The sequence below is a fragment of the Salvia hispanica genome, chromosome 3 (assembly GCF_023119035.1).
Source record: "Salvia hispanica cultivar TCC Black 2014 chromosome 3, UniMelb_Shisp_WGS_1.0, whole genome shotgun sequence".
NCBI lineage: Eukaryota > Viridiplantae > Streptophyta > Magnoliopsida > Lamiales > Lamiaceae > Salvia > Salvia hispanica.
In genome coordinates, this window is record NC_062967.1 from 10,001,733 (window position 1) to 10,027,325 (window position 25,593).

The window sequence follows — 25,593 nt, forward strand, 5'->3', positions numbered from 1 at the left end:
CCCCCGGGCAAAAATCTGACACCACATGCTTGCTTCATATTTATCATTTCTGAAAAAAGTGGACTATTTTAGTCAATGAATTAAATTACATGTTGTATTAAATCAAACCATAATGGAAGTTTTGGAATTTAACCTTGAAGCTTCTCAATAGGCGTAATGGTTTTCTCTATAGCCTTCAATTTCATGTCCTCTGCATCAACATCATCATTAATAAATACAATTAATAGTACTAGTTAACTACACCATGTCAATTTATTATTTCAAAACAAAAATAGCTTAGACTTCACTTTTTACCTTCCAGAACAGAATTTTTAAGGCCTTTAGCTGCATCGAATTTCCCTACAGATGAACCTTTGGCTATATAAAAAGTACACACCATATTAAAAATTAGATAATGATCAAGATCTTACTTAATCATATGAATTCAATACTTCATTCATCTATGCTTTAATCTATGCAGGGATTTCAGAACTACTTGCATTCTTGCTAGTTGCAAGGAATTTTTATCTATACATAACAAACACATAATTAATATACAACATAACAAACACAGGATTTCAGAATTTTCATTCTTACTAGTTGCAGAGGAATTTTCAGAACTACTTCATTTTTAGAGTCTGATACTTCATTATAATGTTATATTACTTCATTTTAGTAATAAACTCTATTGTATAAACATAGCATTTATATTACTTCAATACAGTAAATAGGTAGTTCATAGTTAGAGTCTGTTACTTCATTATAATGTTCTATTACTTCATTAGAGTCTGTAACAGGGAACATGAATAAAGTAATAAAGTGTGTGAATGAAGTACTTGCCTAAGTAATTTGAGAGGATTTCCTCGAATTCATCTTCTTTCTAGAGGAATTTTCACCTATACATGAGAATAGAGAATAAATTTACAACATATCATATACAACTATAGATAGTTCACTTGGAATACTCTGTTACCTCATTTAATATGATTACAGATAGTTTAATATGATACTTCATTATCATAACTTATTACTTCATTATATGAATTCAATACTTCACAACAACTAGACTATAGTTAATAGGAAAACAGATCAGGTGCATTACCTCATCACATAAAATATGTAGTTCATTTGAATACGCAAACAATGCAGCAGTTCATTTTAGTTCTAAATCCTAAACTCATACAAAACAGTAAACATATACTTCATTTTTAGAGTCATTTACTTCATTGTAATGTTTTATTACTTCATTTTAGTAATAAAACCTACTGTATAACTTATTACTTCATTATATGAATTCAATACTTCACAACAACTAATATACAACATATCATCCACAATCATAGATAGTTCACTTGGAATAATACTATTTTAATTCATTAAGCACACATTAAATATGATTTCATTTTTTACCTTTTGTAGTAGCTATTTCAGTAGGGATTTGAGGAGAAGTACTTGCTTTTTTCCTAGTTGTAGAGGAATTTTCACCTATACATAACAAACACAGAATTAATTTACAACAGAATTAATTTACAACGTATCATATACAACTATAGATAGTTCACTTGGAATACTCTGTTACCTCATTTAATATGATTACAGATAGTTTAATATGATACTTCATTATCATAACTTATTACTTCATTATATGAATTCAATACTTCACAACAACTAGATTATAGTTAATAGGAAAACAGATCAGGTGCAATGTGGATAGAAGTGCTGATGGATATCGTCGATTCAGTGGTAGATGGCCGGAGATGAGCGGTGAAGATGAAGATTCGTCGTCGATATAGGGTTTTGTGGTAGATGGCCGGAGATGAGCAGTGAAGATGAAGATTCGTCGTTGATGTAGGGTTTTGTGAGAAAAGTTTTGAAAGAGAAGTAGTTTACAGCGGAAGACTCGAAGCGGGAGAGTAAAATTTTGGGGATTTTGATTTTTTACCCTAATTATGAAATTACATAAATACCCCGCGTTGAAGTAAATTGTGTGTACAATGAACTGCGAAAATTAATCCTTAATTATCTAATCTAGCCCTTGATTTTCTTGATCTTGTGGCTGTAATTTGTTCTCTAGTTATGTGCTTAATGGGCACTTGCCCTATATCACTACTCTATATATATATATATAGAGCAACATTTGTTTTTTTGCACTGAATGCATAAATTCATGAAATATGCCCACTAAACACGTCACTTGCAAATCTTTCATCTGTTCAACTTTGGTACCGTCTGATACTAAGTCGCTGACTATGTAATCAGATATATCGATTATCTGTTTTTGGGAGATTATGTTGATCGTGGCCAACATAGTTTGGAAACTATAACTCTTCTCCTGGCGATGAAGGTACTGGTCAATTTGTCAACTTTCAGAGTTTTAGTTTATCCAGTACGTATTGACAAACTGGCTTCACAAATATATAGGTTGAGCATCCCCATCAAATACACTTAATTCGTGGCAATCATGAAGCTGCAGATATTAATGCACTGTTTGGATTTAGGATCGAGTGCATTGAGCATATGGTAAATCATAGAGCTTCGGATACTTGTTTCTTTACATGGGATAAACCCATGGGCCTTCTAATGGTTTTCCTGAACAGGGTGAGAGAGACGGAATATGGGCATGGCATCGGATAAACAGACTGTTCAACTGGCTTCCTCTGGCTGCTCTGATCGAGAAAAAAAATCCTTTGTATGCATGGTGGTATTGGGAGATCGATAAACCATGTAGAACAGATTGAGAATATTCAACGTCCAATTGCAATGGAAGCGGGATCTATAGTTCTTATGGACTTGTTATGGTTAGTGCATTGCCTTTGCTCATATTTAATGATTATTATTATAATCTCTTAATTTGTAGCACTGATGTGGATGTTTCCCTGTAGGTCTGATCCCACTGAAAATGACAGTGTAGAAGGGCTGCGGCCAAATGCTAGAGGTCCTGGGTTGGTAACCTATGGGGTGCGTTTCCTGCAACAGTTGATTATTTCTCTCTCTCTCTCTCTCTCTCTGTGGACTTTGTAATCTACCTTTGAAGAGACCTATCTCAATTGAAAATGGTTTTAAGTTCTGCAGTAGGACCCCCTTTTTATATCTAATCTAATTCAAACAGCAGTTGCAAGAGCTATCAACTTCATTACCTGAGTCATGTTTAGATTTATCACATGAAATCAGATTTTTATGTTCGCTTATCAGTATGTAATATCTTGAACAAGATGAGTTGATTATAGTGTGTTTACAAGTTAACTCTAATAGCTCCTCATTTCTTTCTGTTTGTGAAGATCTTCTTATGTCACCATGTATTCAATGTTTTTACATCAAGGTGTTTTGTTTATTATCTAGTATAGAAAGGTACAATGTTCATCATAGGATCCAATTGTTCTATTGCTAATAAAAGTTTTTTTTTTCAGCCTGATCGTGTTATGGAATTTTGCAATAACAATGATCTCCAGTTAATAGTTCGAGCACATGAGTGTGTGATGGATGGATTTGAAAGATTTGCGCAGGGGCATTTAATCACAGCAACAAACTACTGTGGTATGTTCTAACGTACTGCAAACGTTATGGCCAGTCTTATTTCCTCTGTGCAGTTGTTTTATTCTTTTTGGGGTTATAATTGTTTTTCAAATTTCTGTAGGTACTGCAAATAATGCCGGTGCTATCTTGGTCTTGGGTAGAGACTTAGTGGTTGTACCTAAACTAATTCATCCTTTACCACCCGCAATTTCGTCTCCTGAAACTTCTCCCGAACGCCAGATAGAAGACACATGGATGCAGGTACACTACTTTAAGTATTATGCATATATTTTTAATCTGCGACATGTCGTTGAAAGCATGATATGCAAAGAGATTGATCATCTCTCCCTTTGGAATCCGGAGCTGAATGCTAACAGACCACCGACACCAACCATAGGCCGCCCGCAAGTTGCTAACGATCGAGGTTCTCTCGCTTGGATTTAGGTTCCACTTGCAGAATGTTTTCTTACTCTTCTTCTAAGCTCATGCTAACACCTGGGATTTCCAGTGGCTTGTCCATAGCACGATGCCTTAATGGAGAACTCTCTCACAAGCTTCCAGAATCTGCCACATTTCGAGGACTTCACAAGATGACTGGAGAAGTCGGGACCGCACTTGGCTATGATGCAGGCGAATCGGGGCTCCAGAACGACCTTCTCTGGCATGCAAAGTCGAGCGGTAGAGGTCACTGCGATAGCTGCTCAGTCTCGTTACTCGTTAGCTCTATTATTTTTGGTCCATGTAGATGTATTGTCTTTTTTCGTGATTGGTGATGTATAATAGATGGTGCTTGTGCTTGCGCTTGCCTTGTGTAATTCTTATTTTTAATCTGTATCAAATAGAAATATATCCCCTTTTTGATTGACATTTGGTTTTCAGACCTATCAAATAGAAATAGAGCTTCTTGGCCTTTACTTCCTCATTTCCTAAATCGAATTATGCAAGTTTAATTATCTAATACAAATAGTCAAAGAATTATATGGAACTTCGATTGATATTAACTCGTAGTTGATGGACCTCAAATGATATTTTTAAAGTTCACGAACCTAAAATGATAGTTTGACAAAGTTCATGGATCATACAAGATGTTCCCTCTAAAAATAAAATAGAAGTTCTTTTAATTTGGGCTTCAGATCCATTCTCCTGAATTCTTATATTTGGGCTTTGAGTTGAAATACTGTAACAAAGGCCCATTTAAGATATAAATTAGCCATATAATTTGAACATAAATAGCCATGATTGAAAATATAACATATACTGCCCTCCGTCCAATCATAATCGAGACACTTTTTTTTACTACTTAAATTTAAAATTCTAAAGAAGGCTGCCAACTAATTTAAAACGGTCGTCACTTTTTACACTTGCAAAAGGTGATGAAAAAATTACTCCCTCCGTCCCATTAATGGTCCACTTTTGCTATTTTCGTCCGTCCCCTATTAATTGTCCATTTTCACTTTTTACCATAAACAGTAAGCAAATCCTACATTCCACTAACATTTTATTATAGAACTAATACTATATAAAAGTGGGACTCATATTCCACTAACTTTGTCAATCCACTTTCTTTTACATTTCTTAAAACTCGTGCCGGAACTAAAGTGGACAATTATTGGGGGATGGAGGGAGTAGTATTTTATCAAATTAGTTACTATTAAAATTTAAAATTATATGAAAGTATTGAGATAAAATTTAAAATACTCTTTTTGTAGCTAACTAAACTCATTGTTTCAAGTTATTTATAGTTGTAGGAATTTTGGTAGTAGTATAGTAGTATTATATTAAAGCTTCTTCTATAGCTAATAGTACTAAAATATAGTGACATGCATATTACTCCGTGTAAATATAAGCCCTGCCCGCTGACGTTTTGTTTTGTTTTCTTTTTCTGCAAATTTTTAGATGTCAAATAAATAAATTGGAAATAGTTAATGCCGCAATACTTTTTTCAGAATGCATATACAATAAAATAAACAACTTAAATTAGTAAATATTTAAAGTAATACAATATTTGGAATCTATTTTAAATTTTTGTTTCGACAGATTCTTTTACAATATTTTCGTCTTACTTGATCCTTGTAACTGTAGGTTTTATATCATTTTTAACAGAATTATTATATCTGTAACTTGGCCGTTAAATATATTCCACTTCATCAATTATTATTAAAATAAACTTCACATCATATTTCATTTACAATATAAAATCCACATTTCATATTTTCAAATTTTCAATCTAATATGATCTCACCTCCCTTGGTTACATGTAAAAATAGTCAATAGTCATATTTTATGTTAACTGGTGGACACCTCTGCGATGCACGAATGTGTTAATATTTTTGTGAAGTACTGTAGTAAATTATGTATATATAATATTGATTATAATTTAATTATATAAATAATGATATGGGAATATGGATATAACAATAATTTAAGTGTTAACATATATAACTAAAATACAAGAAAATAAATTACAACCAATAATTGTAATTTACAAAAATAATCACAAAGTAATACAGTATGATGTAAGAAAGAGAGAGAAAAGCCTAAAACTCAAAATGAGATTATATTCTCCATACCCAAAAAAACTCTTTTGAGGGGGAGATAACTTGGAGTCAGACAAATTGAGTTGATTTGGTATTCATCAGCATACCACACTGGTTGAAACGAATCACACATTTCACGTAACGAATCAATTTCTCTAACCTTTCCACTCTTGTTGGAGTAGTATAAAAAGCGCCTCCATTTCCAAAACATCATCATGTCACCATTTTTGTAAACTTTGATAGGATCAAAATAATGTATATTGAAATCAGGTATTTTCAATACCTGGATCCAACATTTATCCGCTTGTTCATATTCCTTCAACAACCAGATGGTAGCATTACAACATCCTTCATCATCATAAAAACACAAGTAATCCCCTAAAGTGCACAACTTCTCCTTGATTCTTTTTCTATTAGGAGGCACGGAGAAAGTGCTAAAACATTCGGTCTCGAGATCAAAGCAACAAACATAAGGCATTCCTCTCCTATATGATACCAACCAATGGAGATTGCCATTAACAAATGAACCAACGGAGCTATAGATTAGATCAAACAAGGGTATGGAGGCTTCAACTCCTCTCCACAAAGACCCCGCTTCAAGAGTGTATACACGAAATTTATATGCATAGTCATGACAGACAACCTTATATTGTCCGCTCATTTTACTCGCTCCAAATCCATAAGATTCTTTCCATCCAGCGTACGTAGAATTACGAGGCCCGTGAAACTCAACAAATTCATAGGTGAATGGATTACATACATAAAGATCTCTAGCATCATTTTTTAGTAAAAGCAAACCATTGACAGAACCTAATATTGTTGATGCTTGAGGGAAATTAAATTCAGCAATTAGATCATCCTGCTTGTGCTCGTCTTCCAATTTGACAACACTGAACCAATTTGAATCCTCGACTGGCATTGAGACAACTAGGGCGGAGGGATGAGACTTGTGAAAAACGTCACTCTCAATGAGATCGAGCCATGCTTTGCATACACATTTGCAAGTTAAAATGATTTCGGGAGAGAGTCTCAATATGATATCAATGAAAATTTCTGGTGGAAGGTATCTGAACAAATCTTCTTGCCTCATTTTTGGATGGATTATCACTAACCTATAATCACATTAAGAATAAACAATATATGAGCATAGATTACTAATACTAACCAAATCTTGTATTATTATCAAGTTAATTGATATGAATTCATCATATTATAGAACTAATTCACAGATATTGGGAGAATGGCATCTGAGTAGATAAACTTAAAAAACACAGATCACAAATACTAACATCCAAAAAACCAAAAACCTAATTCAAATACTCTATTACGCCTGTCTCTGATTGAAAATCAGATATTCAACCGTATTCCTGTAAATAAAAGTAGATAGAGAAAAGAGATTACCTTCCAATAAGAGAGAAACGTTTAATTTGGGAGAGGGAGCGAGCGGCGGCCGAGATATATTCTGTGAAACCCTTATACAATTTCCCTTATGGGGTATATATATATAGAGTGGCGGCCGAGTTGTTATTTTACCTTTTGGTCCTCGAGACCTTAGCTTTTTCTTAGTTTTATGGAAAAATTATATTTTAATATATTTAATTCAATTACATTTTTTTATTATTACTGTATGTGTGTCCAAATTCATATCAACACGTATCCACACTTCAAATTCCACTAAATAATTTCACATTTACATGTAAATAATACTACTCCTTTATTTTTCGTTCCAAAGGACCATCACTTGTAAATGAGGATTATTTTATTCCTAGCCATTGCCAATACGACTATTTTATTCCTTTGTTATCAGTAGAGTAAAGATTTATAAATGAGTATCTAATGAATTAGGTGAAAATTAATAAAGAAACGGAAAGACTAAAATTGATAAATAAAATTAAATAAACAACTAGAGACATTGTACTTAATAGTATATGACCAAGAACAAAGTCATACTCCCTCCGTCCCCCATTAGGAGTCACACTTTTCCATTTCGTTCCGTCCCCAATTAATAGTCACACTTCTTTTTTACCATAAGTGGTAGTAGGCCCCACATCCCACCAACTCACTTCACTCACATTTTATTATAAAATCAATATAAAAAAGTGGGTCCCACATTCCACTAACTTTTTCAACCAACTTTTCTTTACATTTTTTAAAACCCGTGCCCGGTCAAACTGTGACTCCTAATGGAGGACGGAGGGAGTATTATATTAAGGGCACGTTTGATAACACAGGCGGGATATAGTAAGTTATGTAACTCGTGATAAGAAATGAGGGCCGGAATCAAGATTACGATAAGATAAAGATTTTTTAATGGTTGTTTGATAGATAAAATAGTAATTGAGATTATGTCATAGATAAAACTGAAAAGACATCATTGCCCTTGTTCTTAAAAATATGCATATGTCTTAATCAATTCAACAATTTGAATTTTTTTTGCGGCAAGATGATACATCTTTAATAATCCTTTCCCCATATTTTGACATTCCAAAATATCCATGTAACAATCGCATGAAAAGAACAAAGGACAGACACAAAATCAAGTGATGCTACAAATCATGGAAGCTAGGATAGATTCTGTGTTTTATCCCAGCTCAAACATTCTGTTTTGAAGCCTCAGTTTCAACCTTTGCCATAGGATCATGTCATCCTTAGCAGCATCAGTCCATCTTCTTTCTTTCTCTCCTTCTCGCTCCTCAAACCATCTTCTTTCTGTGCAAGTGACCGCCTCCATCGATGCTCGTTGCTCTGCTTGAAGCCGCAACATTTCCTTTTCTTGCTTCAAACCAGGTGTTAGCATCCTCCCATGCTGCCATTTTAACAAATCTATTAGTCCGAATTCAATGTCTATTATAAATCTCATTCTGCATATAATCTACCATTTTTCACCCAAAACATATGAATATGTGATGTGCTTAACGAATGAAGTTAGGATTTTGACCCTAGCAATAAACTGATTCTAGCATTCTTCATCGCATAAGAACTGCTTCAACAGATTGAATCCCAAAGTCCATTTAGCTAAATATCTTGAGTAGCTTGAATTTAATTCGCATCAAAGCCAAAAATCTCAAAATCTTCCATTGAGCAGCAATCAATTAAAAAAAAATACCAAATTCGAAACTGACAATAAGAAACAAGTATGAAGAAGCTTACAACAATTGATAAATAGTTCATCGCGTCAAGAATTTAGATGTAGATGCTCGGTTCTGGAAGAAAATAGAGCACAAATGAGGAGCCATACCTGTTGCTATTCACTGCCTCTGGCGAAGGACACAACACAGAGATGAAAAGGCTCAGGCAGATTTGGAATTGCAACATCGCTGCCTCAAAACTCGACGGTGGGAAGGGATGGTGCGACGGCGGTAAGGTTACGACGGCGACCGTTGAGATACGCCCTCACTACCGCCGGAGACAACCAATTCCAGCCGCACACGCCATCTCACGCATCGAAGGAGAGAGGCGAAATTGCAGGGTTATAGATCGAGCTGGCGGTGCACCGTCGGAAGGCCCACCGCCTTCATGTAGAGAGTTGCCATGGGTGATAATATGAGGGGCGGTGGTAGAAATGGAATGGGGAAGGTTACTAGGCGAGAGAATGAAGAAGGGCAGCGTGGAAAACATGGTTGAACAGTGCCTTATCTCACCAATTTGGTGAGATACATAAAAGAGTAAAATAGTTGTTTTTCGTCGGGCCTAGATGGGCTTGGTGTGTTAATGCGGGCCATGAGATAGAAGTATCTTTGTTACCAAACAAATAGAAATGCATAGATACAAAACCTTATCTTGATATTTCTATAAATGATTCAATTATAATGAGATGACAAAATAAGGAATATAATTCAATTATGGCGAGACAATGGTGATATAGCTGGGGTATAAAATATCGGTGGCATATTTAATAAATAGTTTTAAAAGCACAAAATACTATTTTTCCTATTTTTTCAGGACATGAAAAAATACGTATGTCAATTCTTACAACTCACCACGTAAAAACAAAATTATTCATGTTGCCCGATTGACATCCCTACTTTTCAGGGACGGATTAAACTTTTCAGCGACAGAGAGTAATTCTTAAAAAATGAATTAACTACCCTTACAATCTATGAAACAATCTATGAAGTAGTTTTAAAATTTGTTTAATGGGAGTATTGTTGGAGAAAAATCTATTTTTCGAAGGTCAAAAAGGATCAAAAGATAATTTTGTTTAGAGCCCAATTGCAACAGACTTTTTACCAATGTACAAAGTTTCCAAGTTTTCATCTCCTCAAAAATTGAATGACTTCTTCCCACAGACGTACATTCTCTCATCTGCAGCTGTACCTCCAAGCCGCACAGTCGTCATTTCTTCGTATAGATCACGTATGGATCCTGAGCAATAGCTAAAACATCAGGTCGCTCGGCTTGATTGTATGTTAGGCAACGGCAAATAAAATCCTGCAGCAGCAATAGACGTAATGTTTCAAGTCACCAAGAATCAAGAACAAGTATAGATTCTCTCGTTTGTGTGTTTATTGTGCAATTTCATTAGAGCAATATATAAGAAGAGCAGAAGAAAGAGATTCGACACATGCAGCACTGAGCTCGGACGTGCAAGAATTACCTTTGCCTCATTAGATACAGATGGTCTTGAAGGGAACTCAACTTTAGGAGGTTGGATAATTGTATCTTCACAAAGAATTCTCTCTTGACTTTTGTCGTGCCCAAAAGGCCTTCTGCCAAACAGCATTTGGTACAATAAGACACCCAGAGACCAAACATCAACCTGTACAATAAACCCATTTGCATGATTGGTTTTATACGAAAGGTACAAGAAGAAAACGTCATCTAAAATTACTGACCTTCGAGGAAATGAGAGGTATCCTGTTTAGCTCAAAACATTCTGGGGGCAGATACCTGGAACGGAGATATTTATTTCAGAAAAGGAAATTGTGCAAAATAGAAAAATAAATGTATATCATAGGATAGTGTAGAAACTACAGATAGAGAGTCAAGAAATCAAGATATTTGGCTACATCAATTGACAATGGCACCTGAAGCCGAAATGAAAATGCTGAAATTGTATGCGTTTAAAATAGAACTCACCAATATGTACCAGCGCCATGGGACGTAATTTCCACGCCTTGGGATCCAACATTGTCCTCCACAATCTTGCTAAGACCGAAATCTGTGACTTTAGCAATGCCAAATTCATCAAATAGAACATTTCCAGGTTTCAAATCGTAATGAATAATCTTCACTGATCTTTTATTCAGGTAAACAAGGCACTGAAAGATCTGGACTAGGATAATCCTAGCTTCTCTTTCTGGGAGTACAGGTGTTGCTTTAAGAACAGCATCGAGATCCTTGCCTGGAAAGGAGAGAGAAAACTGAAAGTTACCATCACTTTAAAGGTAAGTAGCTTGTACTTGCATAAAGTGCCAATCATAATAAAGGTATTGAATGATGTATTGCATAATACACATATCCTTGGGCTAATAATGTCCCTCCTATAATCATCCCGTCTCCAGGAAAAGATGTTCAAATGATGTCTGATGATATAGCTGGAATATAATTAGTCATACCACTGCAATACTCCAAGACAGTGCAGAATGTGCTGTGATCAATCTCAAAGATGTCCCAAAGCCGAACTATGTGACGGTGGACCAAAGTTTTGAGAATATTATATTTCCTGATTGCATGCTGTATATAGCTTTGCTTCTTCTCTTCACTCCACTGAGCACTCAAACCATGTAGCTTACAGGCAACGTATCTATATTCCACCAAGTCAAAAGCCTGCATACATAATTTACCGAACAGTATAAGATTGTTATCTTCATTCTAGAAATAAAGAGCGAAATATAAGTTCATAGTTTTACATTATAAATATGTATGTACTGGGATTTTAGAAGTTCGACAAGATATTAAGCATACAAAGATAGCCCTGACCTTATAAACTTCACTAAATCCTCCTTTGCCCAAGAGGTTTAACAGAGCATAACGGCCATTCAATATCTGAAAATTGTTGAAACGAGAGTCATCCTCATCCCTTATACGTTTCATTTCACGTATTAATCTTCCCTTTTCCAATTCATGACGCTCTCTTTCATGCAGTACAGCTTCCTCCTCCTAAAGATAGTGTGGGTGCAAATTAAGAAATTATTAAGAAAAACAAAGGGAAGAACTAAAAAAGGAAACACGCTTACCCGTTTGATGCTGGCTAGGCGAGACTCGAAAATTTCATCCTGCATGAGAATATCTTCTTCCTGAACCCTGCCATCTGCATCAGCTACCTCACCCTTGTCTGGACAAGACAAAACATAAAATAGTTTTCATTATACTAGGGAAAAGAATCAAAGAAAACTTTGAGACAATAAGACGAAAAAAATAAAAATACAAAAGCTGTTGTGCCGTATATCTATATGATATATAGGCAAAGTAACAGTAGAATTACAAACTGTACTTGTTCACTTCCGGTGCTATAACATCCTTGTAGCACTAAAAGAACAAATACAAAATTTGCTCACAAACAGCATAAGTAGGATTTAGGATGTTTGACATCTCTATAGCTGACAAATAATACAGGCATAAGAATGTTTGAAGTTCCTTCCCTAAGACCAACAACACAGTGAGGAAGCAGGGCTTTTCTCACTTTCGAAATACAATTTAGCAGACCACTAACAAGATTTTTTCTAAATGCCATCAAAATGGGAAAAAGTAGATCCTTCTTCCAACCTAAATCCAGTATCATTACCATCTTTATCATATCAACTTTTGTTGTCTTTTGAAATCCTTTTAGAAGAGCATATCTATAAAGATCATCTCAAAATCTCGCCAATTACAGAAAGTACACTGAGACAATCCATAAGTAGAGCAGCACAAGATTTGATGAAAATATTTACCACGTGGCCTTTTCTTCAGAGATTTTCTGTGTCTTTCAATTCCCTCCTTCACTTCCAACAAACTCCTCTGCCATAAAACCCCAATTAAACAAAGCAAAATATTTACAGGATGAGTATGAGAAAATTATGTTATGTAAATGGAGCCAAACATTCACTGGAAACACCGTGGGGTGAATCAAACACTCCCTAAGAGGCGAGGCGACATTTGAAGACTTGCAAATTAAACCATAAGAACTTTTGGACATAATGAGCTCATATGGCATTTAAGAATCATGCAGCATATGGCGATAAGTTATATTTTATTTTCATGCTAGTAAAATTTACACAAATAAGAAACAGTAACTATTCAACAAATTAGTTAAAGCATGGAAGATCATACAAGGTGAGCATTGATATCTTCCATGGCTTGTCCATCCTCCCACGTTTCAGATAAGATCGTGTCAGCTCTTTTAAGTTCATAGAAAATGAGAGGAAATAAATAACATCAGAAAATAGTAATTCTTTTTTATGGCAATAATAAGTACAAATAAGACAATTAAAATCAATCAAGAGCTTTTCCTGAATTTAGATAGATTTCTATATCTTTATAATTCATTTCAGGCATTAAAATCGTTAATATTTTACAACTGGAAGCAAATATCTCTAGTTTCTACGTAGTTCATTATAACCCTCTGAAAACCCCAGATCTATTTCCAAATACCTGACCACTCCAATGTTGCCAAGTCTGAGTATATCCTGGCGTACTATCATCCTTGCCTCTTGTCTTTCAGCTTTTGATACGGACATCAGTAAATCAGATATTACTTTCATTCCCTGCATTGAAAAAAACAAAAGAAAATAACTACTTGCCTAGAACATTGATCCAACATCTTTGAGGAGCTAAATCCACATATCAGGCAAATCAGAATCACAATCAGGCCTTACACGTTAAAATGTTATATGGTGCAATTCAATCTCTGTTTTTTCAAAATATAAACATAAAATGAGACTGCCTTAGAGTAAAACAAGAAATAATACACAATAATTATGAGAATCACAAGCCAAATCTGTGCAGGTTAGAGAAGGCATACCTTTGGATTCATATGTTGTTCATAATCTCTGGTATGCTTGAGCTCCTGTTTGAGTAAGGAAAAAACATTGTTGTAAAGAACTTAAGATGGGATTCTACCTTTAAGGACAAACTTCACTTAACGAGTATAACAACCATTATTTCGACTGAAGCACAAATAAAAAAGAGAAACCGCCAACAACCTTTTCGAGTCGTTCACATTTAATCCGGGAATAAGAGACCTCATCACGTGATTTTTTCAGTTCTTCCTCCATTGCTGAAACCTTTGCACATAGTGAAACAAGAACTCATCTTCATTAATTAGATCACTCACATATATAACTAATATAATAAACTTTTCCTCACAGTAAAACACTTTCCATTGTAATGAGTAACAACTATCAAATCCAATCTCAAAGACAGTGGTGATCACAAACTAACCATCATCGCCAGAATGCTACTGGCCTTCCTCTTGGCCCTTGAAGTGCCTTCTTGCACGAGTCGAGATAGCGTCTGATGCTCACTCTCCTCTTCTATTATCTCCCTCATCATGCACGGATAAGTGCAGCAGATCGATTGCAAGATGACTGCGCAGTTCTCCTCATAGGGCTGACCAGGACTCTCCCTTATGATCTCGAGCAAGCACTGGATTGCATCGTACCTGACCAACGTCGAAATCGCCCTTGCGTCGGTTGAAAGATACGCGAGAATCTCCAACATATGGTTCCGAAGTATTTTATCCCTGATCTTTTGCAAGACCAATTTGATAAGGCCTTCATCTATCGCTTTCCCTTTAAAGTCATATTTGCTTAACCCTAAGCAGGAGTATATCCCAGTGACGGCCTCTACCATTTCCAAATCGTTCCCTTGCGCCAAAAGACTAATGAGTGAGCGCATGGCGACAATTGCCTTTTTAGCAGGTTCGTTTATAGGCCGCATCAGTTTCTTCCCTTGCTCAGTGGCATGAGCAATAAGAATCTTCTTATCAGGCGTATGTGCAATGCGTATCATAACCTGGCTGTCATGGAAGCATATGTTCATGATCCAGTTAATTCTGACCTCTTGGAGCTCTGGACTCGAATTAGGGAGTTCAGCCATGAGCTTTTCGACGAGGTTACATTTATGCTTCTCCATACATTTTAAAAAGTCCGTGAGGCTAGGATTACGTTCTGTTACACTAAGTTCTGTTATACTGATTTCATGTATGAAATACCAGCTCCGTATCATTTGTCTGATTCTGTAGTTTGGTATGACAGCAGAACCTGAGAGTTCTTTCTTTGTGATAGGGCAGGTAAACTTTCCAGTCATACTCCATCTTGTTGCAATGCAGTGATCGTCATATGTCTGCCAAGTTGAGTATCCATAAAAAAAAAAAAAAAAAACCCAAACATCACACAAACACAATTCAAACCGAATTATGTTGAAAATCCACCGCGAAACATCACAATTTCAACAAGGGCAACTTAGCAACAAAAGGCACACAAACACAATTCAAACTGAGTCATGTTGAAAATACACCGCGAAATATCACAATTTCAATAAGGGCAACTTAGCAACAAACGTCACACAAAAACAATTCCCGAATCATGTTGAAAAAATCATCGCGAAACATCACAATTCCAATCAAAACAGATGCGCAAACATAAATAATTATGTAATTTAACATAGAAAGAGGAAAGTAAAGAAGATCGAACCACTCCTGATGGAAGGAGGACGGCTTTCCGCATGAGTCTCCCGGAGAGTGGGCATTTAAATTCCTCCGGCACCGCGACGGTGATCGCATCTGGCTCCGAATCATCAATCGCCTTCTTGAACTTGAAATCCATAAGCGCGGTCAGCCTATCCTTCACTATTTCCGAAGTCTCTACTTCATCGTCATACACAAACGCACGCAGTAATTCTATCACCATTTCCTTCACCTTGATGGCTTTAACCGTAATCTCCCCGTCCTTTTGCTCCACTGCCATCTTGTAACCAGCGCGATACAAATCCCTCAATGAAATCTCATTTTCTATATGCTCCATCGATTTCAGGGGTTATTTATTTTTATTTTTTTTGTAAGCGAAATATGGATTGAGAGAATGCAAAACTAAGAAGGGGTGGGAACGCGGGAAACGGGGTATAATTGTAATTAACTATTTTCAATATATCATTCAATAACATGTGTGTAAATATAAGCTCAGCCCAAATGCCCAATGACGTTTTGTTTTGTTTTCTCTTTCTGCTATTTTTTAGATGTCAAATAAATAAACTGGAAATAATTAATGCCGCAATACTTTTTTCAGAGTGCATATATAATAATAAAAAAATAACTTAAATTAGTAAATATTTAAAATTATACTACTGTATTTGGAATCTACTCGAATTTATAGATATAGTATTAACTTTCAACGATGAAGCTATATTTATTCATTGGTCCAAAATCGCACCATACCAAATTGGCAAATATTTTTTTTTCTTTCGGCCCAAATTAGGATCCATTTTTTACCAGATAAATTGGGCCACTATGAATTAAGTATAATTTCCATATCGATATTACATGTGACGGTGCAAGTCTAAACTTAGGAAATAATTTATTTTTCTGTCTATCGAAACTCACTTTAATAATGTTGTGCAGTTCATCAAATATCAACAATATGGAGTCTATGATTTAAAATTTTGAAAATTAAGAAAACCCCATTTCATGTCATCCTATATCTTACCTTTTATATTCTTTACTTAATTCAGATTATATTATTTTGTATTTATTCTTTTTTATCCTTCTTTCCATGCACTGAACGAACATGTTGGTGAAAATATTCCATTTAAAATAGTAAGGAAAATAATACTCCCCCAGTATGCTATTAGTAGTAGGGGTGAGAATATGGATATCGGGTATTGGGTTTACTCATACCCGACCCGATACCCATCAGGTATTGAATATCCGATATTTAGTTTTATGGGATTGGGTATGAGATCGGATAATAGAATTTAAGATAAAGTCTTGTATCGAATAATAGCCAAATATCCGATTTATTGTTTAGAGTATTTTATTTAATTAGGTTTAGCCGTTTATGGCCTGTGGGGCTAGTCTAAGTTATTCCCTGAATTAAAATAATTAGGTTAACTTTCACTAACTTTTGTAAATAATTAAATCAATCATCTGACTCTCCATCAAAGTTTCTCAACTTCCATTGTGTTGTCACTTTCACCTATTCTCTATCGTCGCATTTCGATTAGTCACTGGATAGAGTGGACATTTTTAAGTTCATAAAAAGACATAATTAGCATACTAAGTGAAAAGAATTTAATAGTATATTTTTAATAAATAAAGAGAAGTTTGGCTTTACAAAATTTATTACATTTTTCATTCTTAATTTTATTATTTTATGAGTTAAAATCATTCACGTAAATTTCAAAAATTCATCTTTTATATATGTATAGATGTATATTGTTAATTATTAATATCATATTACTATTGAGAAATTGGACATAAAAATTATGAATTTTAATGTTTTTCTTTAATTTTCCACGATGTCTAATTATTTAAAAAAAATCATGAAGTTTAGTCGAATTCTGATCAATTTTAATGTTATAAATTATATAATCGTATCATAATTTAGACTTTTTTTTCCATTGTATAATTGGAAACTAACATACTTTGGCCTAAGATTATTATATTCTACTCCCTCCGTCCCAAGAAAGATGATCCCTTTCTTGGGCGGCACGGGATTTTATGCAACTTTATTTTGTGTGTAGAGAGGAGAGAGTAAAGTAAGAGAGAGGGAATAAAGTAGAGATAAAAGTGTTTCCATTTTAAGTAATGAGTCATCTTGGTTGGGACAAACTAAAAAGGAAAGTGGGTCATCTTCAATGGGACGGAGGGAGTATTTTTTTCATACAACAATCATTGACTTTTGTGAGAAATATTATACTACTAATATAATGTACAAATTAGGGAAAGAAAATCTTGGTTTCGGCTTTTACGTCATATAGAATTTCATCCAAATACAAATACACAGGACAATTGAGAGAATATCAAAGTTATGATATAATTGGTTGTTTTTTAAAGTTGCATAATTGACCAAAATTTGATTAAATTTTATGGTTTTCTGGCAATTTTCCATTGTATCTAATGTGACAATTGAAAATTTATACGAGGACGAAACTATCCGTCAATTATATCATTTTCTTAATACAGTTACCAATTAACTCAATTAATAACCAATTTGAAACACGTATGTGTGAAATCAACAACATATTACAAGCAGGAAATCAAAATATTTTGTCATGAATAAAAATATAAAATGTTAATATTCATAATATTGCGACTGATTTTTAAATTTTCTAGACGACCTTCGACAAAAAATTAATGATTTTTTCAATAATTTCTTTTTAAATTTGCTGCTTTCTAATTTTAGAAATTTCCTATTAAATGAAGAAATAAAGTAGAATAAACAATTCTCGTCCATATTTTATCCTAAACCCAAACTCTGTTGGCCGAACCATACCCATATCCGTATTAATATCGATATGAAACCCGACCCACACGTCAAATGCCCGGGAAAGTGGTGTTGGCGTTGGAAATGTGGTCGCTTTCCCGAGATGAAGGAGATAGAAAATCTAGAGAGAAATGAGGAAACCCACATAAAGAAAGCGTCTGAAAAAAAATGACTGAGCTATATAAAGTTTGTTTTATTCAACAGCTGGTAAATTATAGGATAATTTTTTTTTATAATAAAACTGCTGGGAATTTGAAGTACTATATAAAAGAGAGTTGGGGTAAATTTAATAAATAAAAAATAATTGAGATTAATTTTATAAATAAGAGTGAACTACGCAAATATAATAGTTCCTGAACTTTGAGTTTTGCACACCAATAATTCCTGGACTTTAAAAATATCGTGGATAGTCCCTGTACTAAGGTGTAATCTCATTCGTGGTACTTTTTCACTATTCATCTTATTTTTCCACCGAAAATGCCCCTATGTCACTATCTGTTTCTCAAATCTTTCAAACTGCGATCTTTTATTGTTTTCTTTAATTGCTTTAATTTAATGTTTTGTTTTGTGTTCAAACCAACCCACTCGTGTGTTTAAATAGTGATAGAAGCTTAGTATTTGATAGACAATTTGCGATCGTATTTCCTGAGTTCGACAACCCTCCTTTAGCTATACTATAATTGCCTTGTCATAGTGAGACCCACATTATTATTAGTGTTTAATGGTGGACCTTAATAATATAAGTTGTAAATAAAGTGATGAATATAGGTAACGAGTTTGTGAGAACTTTCCATAAATGGAAATGAGATAATTTTATGGGACGGACCAAAAAGGAAAGTGTCCTTATTTTTATGGGACGGAGGGAGTATATGCAAGTAGTTGTAGTACTAATAAAATAGAGCATCACCTCCTAACATCTCGGGAAAGAACGAACAAAAAAAAAAAAAAAAACCGAAACAAAGCTTATAGATATGCTCGATTCAACCAAATAAAAATGCCAAAAATACGATAATACCCCAAAAACAATAAAATAAACATCCCAACTAACGCATCATGTAATCGTGATAACGATTAGGTGGGCGCGTGTTCCTTTTTGGGCGAGAGCTGTTGGGCTCGGTTTCGACCTCCTTTTGATCGTCTCGTCCTTCATCCTCTCCGCTCTGCTCTTTATCCTCTTCTTCATCCACGCCTCTGCCCTCACTGGTTTCCACTCCTTCGCCCATGCTTGTGTGTGTCCTCCTCGGTTGCTTGTATAATTGGAGTTGTATCATATTAGCTTACTATTTATTAGACTACATTAAACTTCATCACATTAATTGTTTTTCAAATTCTAAGCACATTTTAGGCATTGAAAACTAGGGATGTCAATCGGGCCAGCCCCCCCGGGTTTCGGGCCTACCCTATTCGGGTTGCGGGTTAATCGGGTGCGGGCTAATCGGGCTGTGATTTTTTCGGGTTATAAAAGTTCAACCCTAACCCTAAAAGCTCTGGTTTCGGGCTAGCCCAGCGGGCTAATCGGGTTGCTATCGATAAAATTAAAATGTTTTTAATCCAATAAATAATGGTGAAAATTAGTTATATTTATAAAATGTAAAATATTTAATTATGATAAATTTGAGATATATGCTTAAGCTCAAACATAAACATGATCAAATACTAATATTTGAGATTTATGCAAAATAAAACATAAACATCAAGAAATTTTAAAGCATGTTTTAGAAATTTAAATATATTTTTTTAGTGAATTTGAAGTTTCTAATTTATATATCTATTATTATGTTAATAAAAATTTAACATATAATTTATATATTTAATATATAAAATTGAAAGTTATTTTTTTAGTAATATATATTATAAAATAACCAATGAAGTGTCGAATTAGAGTCAAACAAATAGAACGATAGAAATTTTATCGGGTTTTCGGGCCAGCCCATCGGGTTTTCGGGTCTGGCCCTAACGGGTTGCGGGTTAATCGGGTGCGGGCTAATCGGGCTGTAATTTTATCGGGCTAGAAATTTTCAGCCCTAACCCTATAAATTTGGCGGGCTATTCGGGCCGGCCCACGAGTTGCGGGCTACATTGACATCCCTATTGAAAACTTTAGAGCAATGATGGAGGGATTTCATTACGAGGAATAATGATTCTTTGAAATAAATAATTCCATCTTTCTTTTCTAATTTATCCTAATCAGTTAAGTGAAGAATCAATGGACTGAATTATAACTTTCCAGTTGAGACAGAGATATATATTGTTTTTTTTCCTTCTAAATATCACCATCAATTTCTTGATAATATTATCTCGAGTTATCAACTTCTACACTAATGATAAATTTCCGTATTTTTTTAATAATTCAGACCATAACTAGTAATTCGCATTAGAATTTAAATAACATTATAACACAGTAATTTCAAATATTTTTGACCATTTAACCTAATAACAAAAAAAATTATAGGAAGACTCGGCCTAAACATGGAAGAACTGATTCAAATGTAAGCCTACTTTTTTTTAATATGGGCTCTTGGTTTTGTAACCGCAATGGTACATAGGCCAGCAATAGGCCAGCCATCCTCTCCTCTGCCACGTCACCAGCACTAAAAAATCCACCTGCCACATCAGATTTAGGCCAGTCATAGGCCAGCCGCAATAAATTTAATTCAAAAAATACTACATTTACGGAATTAAAATTACGATTAAATTTACGGAATTAAATTTACGAGACATATACGGGAAAATTCATTAACTTTATTTAAATAAAAAAAAGTACATTAACTAAAAATCAAAAAAATTACATAATAAAAAAAAATCCGGGCTTCCACACACGAGCCACCGCCCCACTCTACTCCTCACTAATTTATTAAAAAAATACATTAACAAATGTTAGTATGCCTTGCACTGTTATAGTTTCCCGACGGTATGACATGTTTCTGTTTTAGGTCTTAATTTTGTAGTGGGTCTAGCCCGTCGTCTGTGTGCCTATTTAAAAATTACATAATTAAAAAATTCATTAAAAAAATGTACTCCCTCCGTTCCCTCATAGTTGAGGCGGAACTTTTCGGCACGGAGTCTAAGAAAAGAATGTTTAGTGAGTTAAATAGATAGCTAATAAAGTGGAGTAAATTAAGAGATTGATGTTTTTAAATTTAAATTTCATTTTTGTAAAAATTGAATCTTTTATTTACATGAAAAATTCTTTGATTTTTTAAAATGAACATTCATAGTTAATTAATCCTAAAACTCTTTTGTCCAGAAACTGAACATCCGAGAGAGAAGAAAATGTAATGAAACACAGAATTTTTCATAGCTCTCTACTGTAAACTTAATTGAGAAAGAGTGAAAAGAAACTCTAAACATCTATCTTCATCTATTTCACATATTATCACCATCAAATATTTAAAATTTCAAACTTGAAGTTCATATAAACTTCTTAGATTTGGGGTCTGTCATCGGAACACAATTAGCTAAGGAACTCAAGTGTATTCAATCCACAACCTAATTTTTGAACAAGAAATTATCAGAAAAAAAATAAAGATCTGCCTTTATTACTCAAAATTTCCAGAAAATCACTACAACATCCGAAATTAAACCATAGTTCCAATAAATTGAAGGTGGGTTTATCCACCCATCAGCGTCGGCAAGGAGGTGGCGTGGGTTTATCCACCGTCGGCGCCGGTAAGGGGGAGCACGCCATAGATGGGGTTCGAATTGTAGGGAGAAGTGAGAGATCCTTGTTGTAGAGAGAGGGGCGGCGAAATGAGAACCCGATTTAGGGTTAGAATTGTAGAGAGGAAGGAGAGATCTTTGTTCTTGACGGGAAGGGGGAGGCGACGAAATTTTGAATTGTAGAGAGAAGGAAGAGATTTTGTTCTTAGAGAGAGAGGGGGGAGGCGGAGAAGTGAGATGAGAGAAATTAGGGTTGGTTCAATTTTTTTATTGTTTAATTAGGTTAATTAAGTGTAATAAGGGGATTCTAATTTAGAGCTCAAATCACCATTAAATATGCTAATTCTTTCCTTATTTAGAAACGACTCAACTACGAGGGAACTTCCCGAAATGGCAAAACGACTCAACTATAAGGGAACGGAGGGAGTATTATATAGTTTTTCAAAAATTAAAAAAAAAAAATTAAAAAACGGCACTAGCCGAGCGCTGGCCGATCGGACCTCCACAATGGCGGCTAGCCAATCGGCCAGCGCCCACCGATCGGCAAGCGGACGCCGATTTGTTCGCCGATTTTGCGCTGGCCGATTGCAATGGTTCGGCTAGCCGATCGGCCAGCGCGACGAATCGGCTAGCCGGTCGCTAGCCGACCATTGGAGATGCTCTAAGAGTGTGGGCTTTTGATTTAATGTGTTTATTTTAAGCCTATTAGTTAATGGAGTGTTAAATGGTAACGGAATTAAACGTTATTCATTATTTAATTTTGGATATCAAATTCTCATCTGTTATATAACATACGTGATTAAAATCAAATTACCAAAATATTTTGATTTGATTACTACTATTGTACATACAGAAACAAGAACTCGTCTTCATCACTCACACATATAACTGAAATAAAAAAATAAAAATCCCATATCACTATATCAACACTTAATTCCAAATCCTTTCATCGCCTCTAAAAAGCTTTTCGATACTTGGATCATTCCCTAATGGTAGGTGGTTCCTATATTCCCCCTGGCAAGCCCAAAGAACATAATAACAGTGAGGGCAAGTTTATATCCAAACACGACACCACGCTACCCTCGTCGTGTAGGAGGTCATTAGTGTGACAGAGAGGGTGTTACGATCACCCTAACGCCATCCCACGAGAGGAGGAACACTTTTCAAGACATCACAAAGTACAGTGAAATAAATTAGTCTTAAGATATGTCTAATAAAGATAAGGTGCTCAATGAAAACAAAGTGATTCGCTGTTCAAGATAAAAATCCTACACAAAGTGATAACAATCCTGTGCCTCTGCACAAAGTGATTCGTTGCTGCTCCTTGCTTCCACCTAATCATGGCGTCTTGCTGCTGAGGCTCGACTCAATCTTTCGATGACATCTTCGGTCGTCTCATTAACCCACTCGTCATGCCCTTGCAGTTGCCCACCTGCATCACAAAACATATACTTGTAAATTCTATGTTCATTCATCCCATTGTATGACAAGAATATACGAGACTCACCTGTACTATTTTGCATATCATTCTTCACCTTCTCCTCAATTTCCTGTTGCCAAGTTGCCAAGTTTTCCTTCAAATTATGGCTGTCCGGATAACGGAGGCAGATTCTGTTCAAGATAAGCTCAATGTTCTTTTTGATCAGCGGGTTCTGATGATTGTATAGCAGAGGAAGCAAGTACAGGACCGCATCCACCACCATCCTATCAACTGCAAGCTCATTGGTAGAAAGCAATAAGAGAAGGTCAATCGGTTCATTACCGATCGTTTTATGCTTGAACATTTCAGCTCCGAGAAAACTAGTAACACACATTTCGACTACTCCATCCGTAATAGCCTTCACCTTATTGCTTTCGACGCTACATAGCTTGTGAATTGCAATGACAGCCTCTTCCACTGCGAAATCTACACCTTCATTCACTAACCTCACGAGTGGTTCAAAGGGCTCCAATTGCCCGATCTGTTCCTTGAAAAGATCATTGGTGCATATAGACGAAAGGGCTGCAGCAGCTCCGGCCCTAACCCGCACACTCGCATAAGGCATACGCGGACCCGACAAAGCACTAATAAGAAGCTGAATGGCAGAAGGCGATGTTGTTGCCACAACACGGCTCTTGATGCCGTCGTCGTGGAAGCAGAGGCTCGTGATCATCGCAATGATGTCCTCTTTCAAGCCATAATGCTGGGGATCGATTTGAGAGAGAACATTCACAAGTTTTTCTACGGCATCATCCGATTCTGCAAACTTTGCCCGGATTGAAGGCTTTACTTCTATCGATTGGCGCAGCTTCTTCGCATAATCTTTCTGATCAGATGTGGATGAGATCTTCTCCAGCATATGTAGCAAATCATCATCTTCTTCTTCTTCTTCTTCATTGTAATTACTACTTTCTGGTAGATGGATTGAATGCTCCTTGCACCAGTTCTCTATCATGTTGCGAAGTAGGCGGTTTGGTATGAAATTGACCTGCTCCTTGAGGCTGGCACGATCATATGTCTGCCCAACACTCACATATCAACAGTAGAAAAGATAAATAAACCAAGTCAAGAATTCAAATATACTACTACTGTATTTGCTAATCAAACCAAGAAATTACCACATATATTTGGAAGATTTTCAGCATAGTCAACTTGGTTATGTTAGAAATTACTCCTATCTATGCAGTAGCAAAATTTCCCACAGAAACCAGAAAAACCATAGATCTAAACACACAAACACAATTCAAACTTGAAAACAAAGCATTTCTTGAAAACAAAGCATTTATCATAAGTTTCCCACAGAAACCAGAAAAACCCTAGATTAACACACACAAAACACAATTCAAACAATCAACAGCTCACCCCAGAAGAAGAATTAGTGACCGGGTCCACCATGAGTTTCTTAGTAGCGGGGCATATAAATTCCACCGGCACCACCATATCTTGATCCGAATTATTAGCAGCCTTCTTCAGTTTTAATTCCATAAACGAATGCATCAGTTGACGAGCAGTTTCCATATCCTCCATATTGACGGAGCCCTCCGCCTCAGCCTCAAGCCGCTGCAATAGCTCCACCAGCATTGACATCAAGTCGTCCGCCGCCGTAGTTTCGTCATTCGCCATAGCAGCAATTGATTGAAACCTAATCTACTCTCTCTCCCTCTCTCTGTCGATGTGTATTTTTTAGTTTCGTAAATCGTAGTAAATGAAGTGTTTTGTGTTTACCAACCAAAACAAATTGACAATAAATGATCTTTAATAAACAAAGCATGTTCAATTAATACAATCCATCTTAGCTTAATTACACCGTGTTAACAGTGCAACCTAATCAAACTCAAAAGTTTGGTTATGGATTACCTCATTGATTAATTACCTTAGCTTTTTCTTAGTTTTATGGAAAAATTATATTTTAATATATTTAATTCAATTACATTTTTTTATTATTACTGCATGTATGTCCAAATTCATATAGACACGTATCCACACTTCAAATTCCACTAAATAATTTCACATTTACATGT

General features: G+C 35.3%; 3 protein-coding genes across 3 annotated transcripts; all 3 read right to left on the bottom strand.

Annotated features, from left to right (window-relative positions):
- Nucleotides 1-6,022: 6,022 nt before the first annotated feature.
- LOC125211261 (putative F-box protein At3g16210) lies at nt 6,023-7,493 on the bottom strand. Its single transcript, XM_048110988.1, has 3 exons — nt 7,430-7,493; nt 6,312-7,140; nt 6,023-6,222 (listed from the first exon to the last, which is right to left on the bottom strand). Exons 2-3 carry the CDS (start codon nt 7,116-7,118, stop codon nt 6,184-6,186), a joined length of 846 nt encoding a protein of 281 aa, XP_047966945.1. The 5' UTR covers nt 7,119-7,140; nt 7,430-7,493; the 3' UTR covers nt 6,023-6,183.
- Nucleotides 7,494-8,429: 936 nt separating this feature from the next.
- On the bottom strand, nt 8,430-15,989 carry LOC125216971 (serine/threonine-protein kinase TOUSLED-like). Its single transcript, XM_048118774.1, has 15 exons — nt 15,646-15,989; nt 14,393-15,295; nt 14,155-14,235; nt 13,974-14,018; nt 13,604-13,716; nt 13,283-13,349; nt 12,904-12,970; nt 12,208-12,305; nt 11,951-12,130; nt 11,587-11,797; nt 11,108-11,372; nt 10,864-10,918; nt 10,626-10,787; nt 9,267-10,459; nt 8,430-8,834 (listed from the first exon to the last, which is right to left on the bottom strand). Exons 1-14 carry the CDS (start codon nt 15,973-15,975, stop codon nt 10,364-10,366), a joined length of 2,673 nt encoding a protein of 890 aa, XP_047974731.1. The 5' UTR covers nt 15,976-15,989; the 3' UTR covers nt 8,430-8,834; nt 9,267-10,363.
- Nucleotides 15,990-23,271: 7,282 nt separating this feature from the next.
- Nucleotides 23,272-25,306, bottom strand: LOC125215392 (U-box domain-containing protein 9-like). Its single transcript, XM_048116797.1, has 3 exons — nt 24,935-25,306; nt 23,600-24,590; nt 23,272-23,524 (listed from the first exon to the last, which is right to left on the bottom strand). The coding sequence occupies exons 1-3, from the start codon at nt 25,193-25,195 to the stop codon at nt 23,427-23,429; spliced, it is 1,350 nt and encodes a 449-aa protein (XP_047972754.1). The 5' UTR covers nt 25,196-25,306; the 3' UTR covers nt 23,272-23,426.
- Between the last annotated feature and the right edge of the window lie 287 nt (nt 25,307-25,593).